The sequence below is a fragment of the Betta splendens genome, chromosome 15, assembly GCF_900634795.4.
Source record: "Betta splendens chromosome 15, fBetSpl5.4, whole genome shotgun sequence".
In the NCBI taxonomy this organism is placed as follows: domain Eukaryota; kingdom Metazoa; phylum Chordata; class Actinopteri; order Anabantiformes; family Osphronemidae; genus Betta; species Betta splendens.
In genome coordinates, this window is record NC_040895.2 from 2,145,103 (window position 1) to 2,158,074 (window position 12,972).

Genomic DNA, 12,972 nt, shown 5'->3' on the forward strand with positions numbered 1-12,972 from the left:
CATCCGGGCTACAGTACTGACAGGGAGAATCCAGAAGGCAAGACAGGCAATCAGACAGAGTGGTAACAGGTAGGCAAGTAACAGAATGCTGGAACAGAACAAAATCAATGATCTGGCCGAGTACTCAGGTAAGTACTGGTACCCAAAAGTACCCAAAAATAGGATTCTGCCTAGACAGAATGGGAGTTTTGGATATCCACAATTCGGTTTCTTCTAGGCAGAATACTATTTTGGATATCTAAAATACAATAACGGATAGTCGATCTAAGTGTTTTATGTTAAAACGGCAGGTGCAAAAACATTTGCCAGATATCTATATTGTCTTTGTTGATATCTGAAAAGGAATTTTACCTAGTCAAAACTGGAATTGTAGATATCTGGAACTACATTTTGCCTAGTCAAAAGTATAATTACAAATATCTATAATTGAATTATGAATAATAATAAGTTAGTTTGAGATATCCAAAATTGTATTTTAGATATCCATAAAATGGAGACATATAGATATCTGTATTTGCAATTGTGCCTAGGCAAAATTCAATTACGGATATCCTAAACTCGAATTGTGCCTAGTCAAAATGTAGTTGTAGATATATGAAATTATACTTTTGACTAGGTGGAAATACATTCCTCATATTTGTAATTTGAACTCTGGCTATCTAATAAACGTGACAACTGCTCGCCATGTGCTTCAGGTCTGCAACAATATCCCCAGGCAGGACATCCGTGATGTGATGTGACGGGAGGGGAGGGGAGGGGCGCTCCGACATCCTCTGTGCTCTCTGCTTCAGACGTCCAAATCTTCTGCAGCGAAAGCTGGAGGACGAACCGAAGTGACGTTAGCGTGGTGGATGTCGTTTCCCTCTGTGGCCTCGGTCAAGCAGGGAAATTGCTTTGTGCAGCTGCATCGGAGAGAGCGGGAACCCGCGCGATAGAATGAGCGACAGGCACACCGCGACAGACAACATTATAGCCGGTGAGTGCGGCACTTTATCAACTTAAGGCAACGCCTCGTAACTGCGGTTCCGAGGGTTTGGATTCGCTCGCTGTGGTCGTGAACGGGGGGCTCAGGCCCACGGGCGCAGTCGCGTTTCCTGGTGGAGCTGGGAAAGTGTTTTGACGGCACTGCTGCAGTGCGGGATGTTCCGCGAGCCCGGCGCGGCTCCTCTCCGCACTGCGGTGCTTTCCACATATCTGCCCTGGCAGTGGCAGCTTATTCACAGCTGCCTAGAGTTGCACACACGAACGCTCACTTCTTTCCTCCATGACGGCACCGTGGACCACGTGACGCGTCCCACCAGAGAATGCAGTTCTCATCCGCTTCTGTCTGGCCCGGAGGCGAGACCTCTAGGGTTTTTGTTACCATACAACGTGAAGTATATTGTAACTATTTAAGCTGTGAATTCGGTATCCACGCAATGAACAGAAAATTACGAATGATTAATGACATTGTTCATAACATAATCATCATAATCATTGTGAGTAAACATTTTCACATTCCCTCACACCTGTTTTTTACTGTTTGGGCTGTGTTCTGTCACTTTGAAAGATTGCAGACAGCATCTCAGAACATGCTGGTGCCTGGGTGGTTGTCATCACATCACACATGGCACATATGGTCATGTGTGTAATAGGAAGCGGAAGTTGTATTCAACATCTAAATTTTAGTCTCCCTCCCTGAATTGTGAGCAATTGAGAACAGAATACATGCCCTGAATCAATAAGCTGTACCTTGTCTTAGCTTATCCTGAGGGAGGCATAAAATGTGGGGTTTCTCTCTCTCTTTTAAAGGATGATGTGGAATTTTTCTTCTTTGAAGGTCAGCTGGTTCACTCCACATTTCATTGTGATGTTACATCTTACAGAATTGCTTTACAGATCCAAACCCCACTTTCAGGAATTGCTGTAATTCTAAGACTTATTGACTTTGTGCAAAATGTGACTGACAAAAGAAGCTTATGAAAATGATTCAGCACTGGTATTAAATGTTGGATGTGGTTTTAAAGTTTTCTGAAAGACGTCATCTGTACGTGCATGGCACAAGCAAATCACATGGTGTACAATTCATGTAAATGACTCTGTATTTCTGCTGTTCAGAGAAAGAGAAGAGAGAAAAAAGAAAAACCTTTTAATTACTTCAAGTAGTAAAAAGTAAAAAGTACAAATCCATGGCACAGTACAATGCAGTACAGTACAGGTAGAGTGAGTATGAGGTCATTGGGAGGGTTATTGCACAATAAGAAATATAGATCTTGTACTGGTTTGCACAAATGTTGCACAGAAAGAATTGTAGCACATGTGTAAATATATATATATGTGTTTGTGTGTGTGTGTGCGTGTGTGTGTGTGTGTGTGTGTGTGTGTGTGTGTGTGTGTGTGTGTGTGTGTGTGTGTGTGTGACATCTCAGTTCAGAAGAGTGCAGTCCTAGGAAAGGCAAGGATACTGCGCAGAACCCTCAAGCTCCCTGGCCTCTGGTAGAGGACCCGAGCTTGGGAAGCGGACGAAACCATGAGAAGAAGTAGGGTGAGAAGGGAGTTTTTTTTATATATTCAGTTCTCTGATATATAAGGCCCCGACAGATGACGTGCTGAGTGAAGCAGTGGAGAACAGAGGATGAGATGCTGGATGAGGGACCATCATGGGAGGACAAGCCCTTGCACGGGGGCAAGCCTTGAGCACCAGAGCCATAGAGGCTCAGATCTACCACACCAGACAAGACCCAAGGTGTAGACTGTGCAAAGAGGCCCCTGAGACAATCCAGCACATAACTGCAGGGTGTAAGATGCTGGCAGGGAAAGCATACATGGTACACCATAACCAAGTGGCTGGCATAGTATACAGGAACATCTGCACGGAGTATGGACTGGAAACCCCAAGGTCAAAGTGGGAAACACCTACCAAGGTGGTAGAGAACGAGCGAGCCAAGATCCTGTGGGACTTCCAGATACAGACAGACCACCCGCGGAGTGTGTGTGTGTGTGTGCGCGTGTGTATATACATATGTGTGTGTGTATATACATATGTGTGTGTGTATATATATATATATATATATATATATATATATATATATATATATATATATATATATATATATATACAAAGTTTGCACAATATTGTACAGAGGAGATTACTAGGTAACCACTGATGGAACAGGAGGTGGTTCCGCTCGCACCAGTCCACAAAGTTCTGAGTAAGACTCAGATTGCTCAGAATTTTCTATGCAGAGAAGTTATAATTTATTCTGGTAAGATGCCTAGACAGATGGTTTGCCGTGGACTCATTAGCTACAACTAGTGCTTTCTGATTTTCTCTGTAGCTGCCTCTTCAACAGTCCGGCCAAGAGGGGGGCAGAGCGCAACTGCTCTGCAACTCTGCTCTCCTATAGCTCAGGCGTGAACTGAAAATAATAACTGAAACATACTTATCTTGATGAATGTTTTCTGCTTGTTTTTATTAGTCTTTAGCGCATAGTTGGTCGACAGGTTGAGTCTGTGTGTGTGGGGGGGATAAATCAATGAGGCAAAACAATAAAATATGAATAAGCACAAAAAATGATTTCAACAATTATTGGAAGGACTTTCCCTAGACCAGAAATGAGTGTTGCATAGCTTTGGTGTAAGTGTCTCCAGTAAAAACTCACGGCTGATAAAAGTTGTTCCTTGGTGCTGGGCTTGGCTTATCTGCGAATAAAGTCTTTCAGCCGATACTACACTGGCTCTATAAGGTTCAGATCAGGGGACTCTGCCGGTGTGCGCACCCAGTTGATTCCTTCCACCTCCAGACGGGCTCTCGTAGCAAAATGTTTAGGGTCATTGTCCTAAAAAAAAACATGCCGTGGTCCAAAATACTTTCTTATGTATGGCTCCACTGTGTGTTTGATTATGGACTCCTCAAAAAACTGTCTATTTATAATCCCCTTGAAAATAATCATCGGTTCTGGTCCCCACCTAGAAATCATTTCCCAAAAGTGGAGTTTGAGGGGATGTTTATGTCGCGGTTTGAAAACCAAGTGTCCTTTCCTTACGAAGCTCATTCTGGCAAAATGCTTGAATGCCACAGTTGTTTCGTACATGAACAGCGCATTGTGAAACGATGGATTCTCAATCCACTGCTGAGCCTCGCTTAGTCATGCTGTTTTGTTTTGTTTTGTTTTGTTTGTGTATCATGGGACAAAACTCTCTTTTGGGGAACTTCCATCCCAACCTTCTACGGGCGTAGTGTATGAAGGTCTGACTGACGTTCTTTATAATCTGATTGCAGGATTTTTTGCAAATCTCTGGCCACTAACTCTGTATTGTCATCCATGACAGCTATAACATGGCTAGAAAGGCAAAGAGCAAGCAGTTTTTAATGCTATACATACTGTAAGAACACTAGTTTAAACCACGGCAAGTGCAACTGTGCTTTTAGGGTGTATTGAGCTGTTTTAAAGTAGCCTGGCATGAGAACATGACCATTAAAAATGTATAGTTAAAAACCAATGCAGAAACACTAAAACATCGTTTAGGAGCTTTTCAGGTCATAAGAACACACTAGTTTAAACCACGGCATATGCAACTGTACATTTAGGATGCATTGAGCTGTTTCACAGTATTCTGGCATCAGAACATGACCATTGGAGGCTGCTCTGAAGGAAACCAATGCAGAAACAGTAAAACATAGTTTTTGAGCTTTTCAGGTCATAAGAAAACTAGTTTAAACCTTGGCATCTGCAACTATGCTTTTAAGGTGTATTGACCTGTTTGACAGTACCCTGGCATCAAAACATGTCCAGTAGAGGCTGTTCTGGTGGAAACCAATGCAGAAACACTAAAACATTGTTTTTGAGCTTTTTTAAGTCATAAGAACACTGGTTTAAACCACGGCATTTGCAACTGTGCTTTTAGGGTGTAATGAGCTGTATTAGAGGCTGCTCTGATGGAAACCAATGCAGAAACACTAAAACATAGTTTTTGAGCTGTTCAGGCCATAGAAAAACTAGTTTAAACCACGGCATTTGCAACTGTGCTTTTATGGTGTACTGAGCTGTTTTAAAGTAGCCTGGTATCAAAACATGACCATTATAAGCTGAAATGTTAGAAACCAATGCATAAACACTAAAACATCGTTTTTTTAACTTTTCAGGTCATAAGAACACTAGTTTAAACCACGGCAAGTGAAACTGTGCTTTTAGGGTGTATTGAGCTGTTTTAAAGTAGCCTGGCATCATAACATGACCAGTAGAGGCTGTTCTGATTGACAACATTGCAAAAACACTAAACCATCGTTTTTGAGCTGTTCAGGCCACAGAAAAACTAGTTTAAACCACGGCATTTGCAACTGTGCTTTTATGGTGTACTGAGCTGTTTTAAAGTAGCCTGGTATCAAAACATGACCATTATAAGCTGAAATGTTAAAAACCAATGCATAAACACTAAAACATCATTTTTGAACTTTTCAGGTCATACAGTCGTAGCACTTCAAAGCGACCACCTTTTTTTACCGCAGTACATGCGCGTTGCCAGCGCGCCACGGGTGCGTCCCCGACTAAGGATTTTTTATCCTGCAGCCATCTGAAAAAAATCAGGGTGCTAGTCTCGTTTTAACCACCAGGTGGCGCAAAGATGTGAGGTCCGACTGTTCATTTCTATCTGTGTCCGCACATTAAGCACAAAAAACGATGTCATGGTATTGTATCATTAAATGTAGAGTAGTTCATTTTTAAATATTATAGATTATTATGCGTCTTTGCTCGCTAGTGCGCTAGTGTTTGTTGTCAATTGCTGAAGCTGCTGATGTTTTTACAGTTTTCAGGCCAGCCGAGAGACACAGTCCCTCCTCCAGCCAATCCAATAGAATAATATAAGTATAATAACATAAAAAAGGAATCTATATTTATTTATCAATCTGTGTTATAAATGTATTTTATATGTATATCTATAATCGTCTTCTGGTTTGTTGATCATGAGGAAAAAATACAAAACAAAATGGATTCGTTTCGTTTCGTCCTCTCTTTATATGAGCAACAAACGGAATTCAAGTGTTGGTTGTTTTTTCGACACAAGGCACGGAGTTGGATTTAAAGCTGATTTTTCGTTTTGAGAAAAAAGCAGAGAACGAAAAACTAAGTCGTTCTCTCGTTATAGCAGCTTTTAAGGTTAACCAAATGCTTAAAATTTACTCCGACCGCAATGACCTATAGTTTGCTCTGACTCTGAATGAAAAGCCCGAATGACAGATGATGTGTCCAGGTAGAGCTTAACCAGAAATGTATGCATGTGATAATGCAGGCAACGACAGAATCGGGGAAGTGGCGTCACCGTCTGAAGCAGAGTGATGTGACGTTCCAACGATGGTGCTGAGGAGCCGCTTATTCATAGGCAGATGACTTGGATCAAGTTGTCAATGCGCGCTAGTGTTTGTTGTCAACTGCTGAAGTTGCTGCTGTCCTTATACAGTATGTCCTGTAAATTTCTTCTCTATGGCGCGTCAGAAGGTCAGGACTCAGCAGATCAACAACGCATTAATGCAGCAGCTTGTTTGTTTTACATGCGCTTATTACGCACGATAAATGTTAACGTTTTTCACTGAATGAAAACGAAAATGACTCCTGCTCTGCAGCATAAACCACTTTGACCACTTTTAAGTTGGTCAAGTTAAACTGTTCAAACAGTTAGACATAGTCAATGTGTCCTTTAAACGGAAGCTGTACTATTATACTTTACCATAATGACATTTACCACAGTGGATTTGGAACTCGCTTCGCGCGAGTTACGGCGTCTGATGTTGATTCAGTTCCAAAAGCAAACTTCAAACCCCATCCCCTACTACGTATTGGCACAGAGACATTAACATATTGTCTCCACTCGGTCAATAGGTGTAAAATACTTTAGCTCCAAGACAAAGAAAAGCTCCATGGGAGATCGGGCGCGTGATCAGCTGCACCTACGTAGCTATGAGACGCCAAAACCTTTCACTGGACTTTTTTAAAACGCTCTTCTTATGGTATTTCACACAGGTCTGGCAGACTACCACTGCTAACGAATATCATATAATACAAATAAATAAATTGTAACAAACTTTCTCTGTGGTGCCAGAACGCCAGGACTCAGTAGATCTCCGACTCATTAATGCAGCAAGTTGTTTGTTCTGCATATATTGATTCTGCAGAGTAAAAGGGCTGTTTTTATACTTATTTAGCCGAAGACAAAACTCAAAAGAGAGACGCCCATCAAGTTTTAACAAGTGTGCAATAGAAAATATAAACAGAAAACGCTTGAAAGTGTTTCCATTTTTTATTCCGTTTATTTCGTTATTACTCCTTTCACCTGTACCATAAGTCATTGCAGAGCTACAGCCATGTTCCTACAAAGTTAACCAGCTGTTTATTTCGTTATTACCTCTTTCATGTCCGTCTAGTGAATTAAAGTGGGCGTGGCCATCCACGTCCCAGATCAGGGACACTGGGGGGAGGGGAAACACCGATCAACACGCAGGACAAAGATCTGCGTTTCTCTGCTGCTACAGCCTCGGCTTCGTTGGGTTGTTAGTGTCCCTTTCACCTGTACCATATGAAATGTGTTCCTACAAAGTTGATCAGCCGCTTTCACAATCAGAACCGTTTTTATTCCCCAGGTTTGAACAGGGCAAACATTATTTTTATTTACAAAAAAAATGAAAACGTTCACATGTGATTTGCCCGCTTTGATGTAGACAAAACTCTTCAAAGCATTTTACTTTACATTCAGTTTATTTCGTTATTCCCACTTTCATCTGTCCGATAAATAAAAGTGGGCGGGGCCATCCACGTCCCGTAGCAAAGGTAAGCGTTGACTGTGGGGGCTGGGCGTATCAACATACAGGACAAAGACCTGTGTTCCTCTGCTACAGCCTCCTCTTTCAGCCTGTTGTAATTGCAAATGCTGCACTGAGTTCTCTTTTACTTTGATGAGTTTTGTGTCTACATGAAAGCGGGCATACAACGTCCATGCGTGTGTCACGCTGAAAGCGGCTGGTGAACCTCTTGGGAACATGGCTGTAGCTCTGCAATGACTTTATGTGGTACAGGTGAAAGGGAAAATAACGAAATAAACGGAATATAAAAAGGAAACGCTTTCAAGCGTTTTCTGTTTATATTTTTATTGAACATTTATTAAAACTGTACTGCCATTTTTTCGTAATTTTTGGTGACGTTACAGTGCAAACCGTATGGGATTATTTTTTTGTAAATAAAAATAATGTTTGCCCTGTTCAAACCTGGGGAATAAAAACGATTCTGATTCTGAAAGCGGCTGATCAACTTCGTAGGAACACATTTCATATGGTACAGGTGAAAGGGAGACTAACAACCCAACGCAGCCGAGGCTGTAGCAGCAGAGAAACGCAGATCTTTGTCCTGCGTGTTGATGCGCGTTTCCCCTTCCCCCAGTGTCCCTGCTCTGGGACGTGGATGGCCACGCCCACTTTTATTCACCAGACGGACATGAAAGAGGGAATACGAAATAAACAGCTGGTTAACTTTGTAGGAACATGGCTGTAGCTCTGCAATGACTTTATGTGGTAAAGGTGAAAGGAGTAATAACGAAATAAACGGAATATAAAACGGAAACGCTTTCAAGCGTTTTCTGTTTACCCAAACTAGATGGGTGTACTGTCATCTTTTCAGAAAAATTTTAGCATGTGCATTTTGTTGTAAATGAATAACGAAATTAACAGAATCTACGTTTGAAAAAACTGTGAAGAGTTCCGTGTTTACATGAAAGCGGGCAGAACAATGTCCGTCTATGACTCACTGCCGAAAGCGGCTGGTGAACCTCTTGGGAACATGGCTGTAGCTCTGTTAAATAATACAGGCAGCCAGCCCTATTAATCATTTGTTATGATTTTGTATGCCAAAATATAAAAATGTTTAGTAATTACAACTTCTGCTTCCACCGGGATTCGAACCCGGGGTAAAAAATTCACACATCAAGGCTGTTAAACAATAAACAAACCATTACACCACGGAGGCGTGAATATACAGCTCCACATGGGCCTATATAACAAAACTATAGGACGGCGTCATAAAGACCAGTGTGGGGGCTGATCGCCACCTATAGGCCAAATAGAGGTAACACAGCTCCAACGCGCTAAAAACCTGGTGATACCGCGCTGAAAATGCAAACAGATTGCCGTAAAGGCTGACACTTTTAAGTCCTACGACTGTACATACAACATATTTTTACTGCTTTTAGTGATGTTTTTTTGTAATGTAATGTTGTAATGTTTTTTGATCATTCTTGATAAATCTGACAGTAATATGTCTCTGTATCTGAAGTTGTTACAGGTATCTAGTCTACAGAGGCTAGTGAGCTGGTGCTGGGGATTCCTGGGTTGAAGAATTTCAGTTGCCATCTCTTTATGTGTGGGTTATAGATCAAGGTAGAGTTTCCTGATGGATAAAACACTCACTGTATGTCGGTTTTAGACCATCTTTGGAATACCTCATTTACCACTTGAGTAGAAATGTGTTTTTTGTGTGTGCTATACGCTTTATCTTAATAAACAATTGAATTTTTAATTTATATTTACCCATGCTTTTTTTCTTATGGTTGGTTAACATTTACAGCTTACCATATTAAAAAGACAAAAACATGTAATTTCAATACTATGATTTCCTGAATAAAAGTAATTTCCCCCTTATAAAAACAGAGTTCAGTGAAATATGTAATAGTTAAAGCCAACTTTAACAGCACACTTCAACAGGACAAAAGCTTTATCCACGGCTCCCTTCTTGTAGCCACTCGAAGGCCGATAGCCATTAGCTTTTCTCCACACGTGTGTGCGGTTGCATCAGCCCATTTCAAGGGGACAAAGGCTTGGTTGACTGGCTGTCGCCGTTAGCATAGCTAGCTATTAGCTTGCCTCACACATGTGGGTTACTACATTTTAAACAGATAAACTGACTTATTAGGACATCATAAGTATAAAGATTGTACTTACTACAGCGAGTGGACGACGGATTGTAGGAACAGATCCTTTCTTTAATCGGAGCCCTGAAGCAAACCCAGCATTGTAGCACCCTTGTTCTCAAAGCAGTCCGAGGTGAAATGAATTACACATACATACAAATGCTGAGGCAGTGTTGCTGGCGCTGGACAATTTAAAATAAAAGTGACCCACAAAGTCCTCACTTGTTGATCCTTTAGTAAAGTGAATAGACTTTGTTGTTGGTTGAAACACCCAACAACTGAACACTTTCTATGGGAGGATTTGGGCACTGCTATGTTCGTCTACCGTAAGTGAGAGGGGGAAAAGGGAGGAAGTTCAGTTTTGGTTCGGTATCATCCTGGGGGTGGTGGTTCAGGATTTGAAGGCAGAAGTCCCTTCCCGTGACGAAATGGGGGGTGGTTTCAGAACAGGAGGCTGTCTGTCTCCAATGGATAAAGTCGCAAAATGTGAAAAAGAAGGAACTGCACTTCTACCATGCTCAGTGTGACCCATAGAGTCATAGGAACGCTCCAGAATGATCGGTCCCTTTTAATTAGTGAACAAATGGTTGGTTTTTCCCTATGGTGAATAAGCTCTCTCTGCTCACTTGGGAGGTGGAAAAAGGTTCAAAAACAACAAAAGGATGATGGCTTGCTCGCAGGTGGTACGTTTATTGAGCCAACAAGTGCAGTGCGGAAAAAAATACAGGTATATAGGTACAGGTATTTACAGGTGAACAAAACACAGGTAAAGTAAAAAAAAGGAATGATAAGGCTGAATCATTAACGGTGGAAATCAACCCCAAACTGCTCAAAACAAACAGAAAAGAATAAATGGCTCTTCTGCTTTCTGTTCCAACAATTTCTCTTGCTAACGAACTCGCTCTCTATCCAACCTACTCTCCCCTACAATGAAGTTTGGCCACTCTTCCTAAAGGCCTGGCCCCTGCCCCCTTCAGTTGGGAGGAGCCATTCTCCAGAAAATTCTGGAATTACTGGACAACTATATACATAAATCCTCAACATTCACCTTCCAACAGGTATACATTAATAACACAAATTCCCACAGTAATCCCCATGCACATTGAACACAAAAATACAACACAAATAACAAATGGGTCCAAACAATAATAACAAACATTAGTGGTTTCGCCTGACCCACGCATTGTGCCGACGCTGTGAGGATGTCAGGCTTGGGCAAGTGTCGGACCCACATGCACGGCGCAGAAACACAGATGTGATTAAGTGCAGGTTTATTCGGTGATACAGAGTCAGGCGGTCCAGGTCATACACAGTTCGTTCCAGTAGACAATACACAAGGGAGCAGGCAATCTCAGGGTCAAGGTCCAGGCAGGGTTCGGTACACGAGCAGACTGGCAAAAGTACAGACAAGGATCAGGCAAAAACTCACGGTCAGATTCTCAGGCACGGGTCTTTCACAGGGAGCAGGATTTACAGGGTTCAGGCAAGAATCAATGGTCGAGGCGGTCACGGTCAAAACACGAATGGCTAACTATAGAATGCTGGAAAGAGTACATGAACTAACAATCTGGCGGCTAGAGTCTGTGAGAGCTGGAGGTTAAATACTGATGAGTGATTGCTAATTACGGACAGGTGTGAATACTGAGAACCGGAGAGTGACAGGAAGTTTAACAAAATAAAACCGGATGTGACATGTAACATGAATCATGACAGTACCCCCCCCCCCTATGGCGTCTTCCACGGCGCCAACGAGCCCCTCCCCCCTCCGCCCAGGGCGGGTGGAGGGAGGAAACAGGAGGAGGGCTCGAATCTCCCCCCCTCGCTCGAGCGATGAAGCAGGGTGGGTGGAGGGAGGACATCAGGAGGAGGGACCAGCGCCGGAATCCTCCTCGTCTGCAGAGCCGTGGCTGTGTTGCCCCATCCCGTCCGGGGACGGGGCCTCAGGATGTGCTGCGTGAAAGTCCCTAATGAGGGACTTGTCCAGTATGTCCCGGGCCGGCACCCAAGAGCGTTCGTCCGGCCCGTAGCCCTCCCAGTCGACCAGATACTGGAAGCCCCGCCCCCGACGTCTGCAGTCGCGGAGGTCCCGAACCGTGTAGACAGGCCCTCCGTCCACGATCCGAGGAGGAGGAGGCGGTTGATGAGGAGGAACCATGGGGCACGATCTGTAGGGCTTGAGGCGGCTGATGTGGAAAGTGGGGTGGATCTTCATTGTCCTGGGCAACGAGAGCCTCACAGAGACAGGATTAATGATTCGGGATATGGTATATGGACCAATGAATTTCGGAGTCAACTTACGGGTCTGGGCCTGCAACCTGAGGTCCCTGGTGGATAACCAGACCTGATCGCCCACCTTGTATTCTGGGCCCGGTGTCCGCTTACGATCGGCCGCCCGCTTGTACTGGTCCCGTGCCCGCAACATGGTGCGCCGTGCCTGCAACCATGTGCGGCGGCAACGCTGGACCAGGGCGTGCGCCGACGGGACGTGGACCTCTTCCTCCAGGGCCGGAAACAATGGCGGCTGGAACCCATAGGCGCACTGAAACGGGGTCAGCCCGGTGGAGGCGCAGGGCAACGTGTTGTGGGCGAACTCCACCCACACGAGCCTGCTGGCCCATGACCCCGGGTTTCTGGAGGCGAGGAGCCGCAATCCTACCTCCAGCTGCTGATTGGCCCGTTCGGCCTGTCCGTTGGACTCGGGGTGGTACCCCGACGATAAGCTAACTTCCGCCCCTAGGAGAGAACAGAACTCTCGCCAGAATCGCGAGACGAACTGGGGCCCTCGGTCCGACACAATGTCTGAAGGGAAGCCATGGAGCTTAAAAACATGCTCGAGCATGGCTTGGGCCGTAGCCTTGGCTGACGGCAACTTGGGTAAGGGGATAAAGTGGGCCAACCTGGAGAAGCGGTCTACCACCGTCATGACGACTGTCTTCCCCTGGGAGAGTGGTAAACCGGTGACGAAATCCAGGGCTAGGTGTGACCATGGGCGGTGCGGTACCGGCAGAGGACGCAGCAGACCGGCCGGTCGCTGATGCGACG

At 44.0% G+C, this 12,972-nt stretch overlaps 1 protein-coding gene across 5 annotated transcripts in view; it reads left to right on the forward strand.

Moving 5' to 3' along the window:
- The first annotated feature begins 768 nt into the window (after nt 1–768).
- Nucleotides 769–12,972, forward strand: part of hspa12a (heat shock protein 12A) — a 150,340-nt gene continuing 138,136 nt past the window's right edge. For 3 of the 5 annotated variants that reach the window (XM_029174818.2, XM_041073912.1, XM_029174820.2), the window contains exon 1: nt 770–976. In XM_029174818.2, the coding sequence (XP_029030651.1) occupies nt 937–976 (40 nt within the window). In that variant the 5' untranslated portion in view covers nt 770–936. Of the gene's footprint in view, nt 977–2,408; nt 2,525–12,972 lie in introns of all 5 variants that reach the window. The other 2 variants (XM_029174819.3, XM_029174821.2) reach the window with 2 other exon arrangements.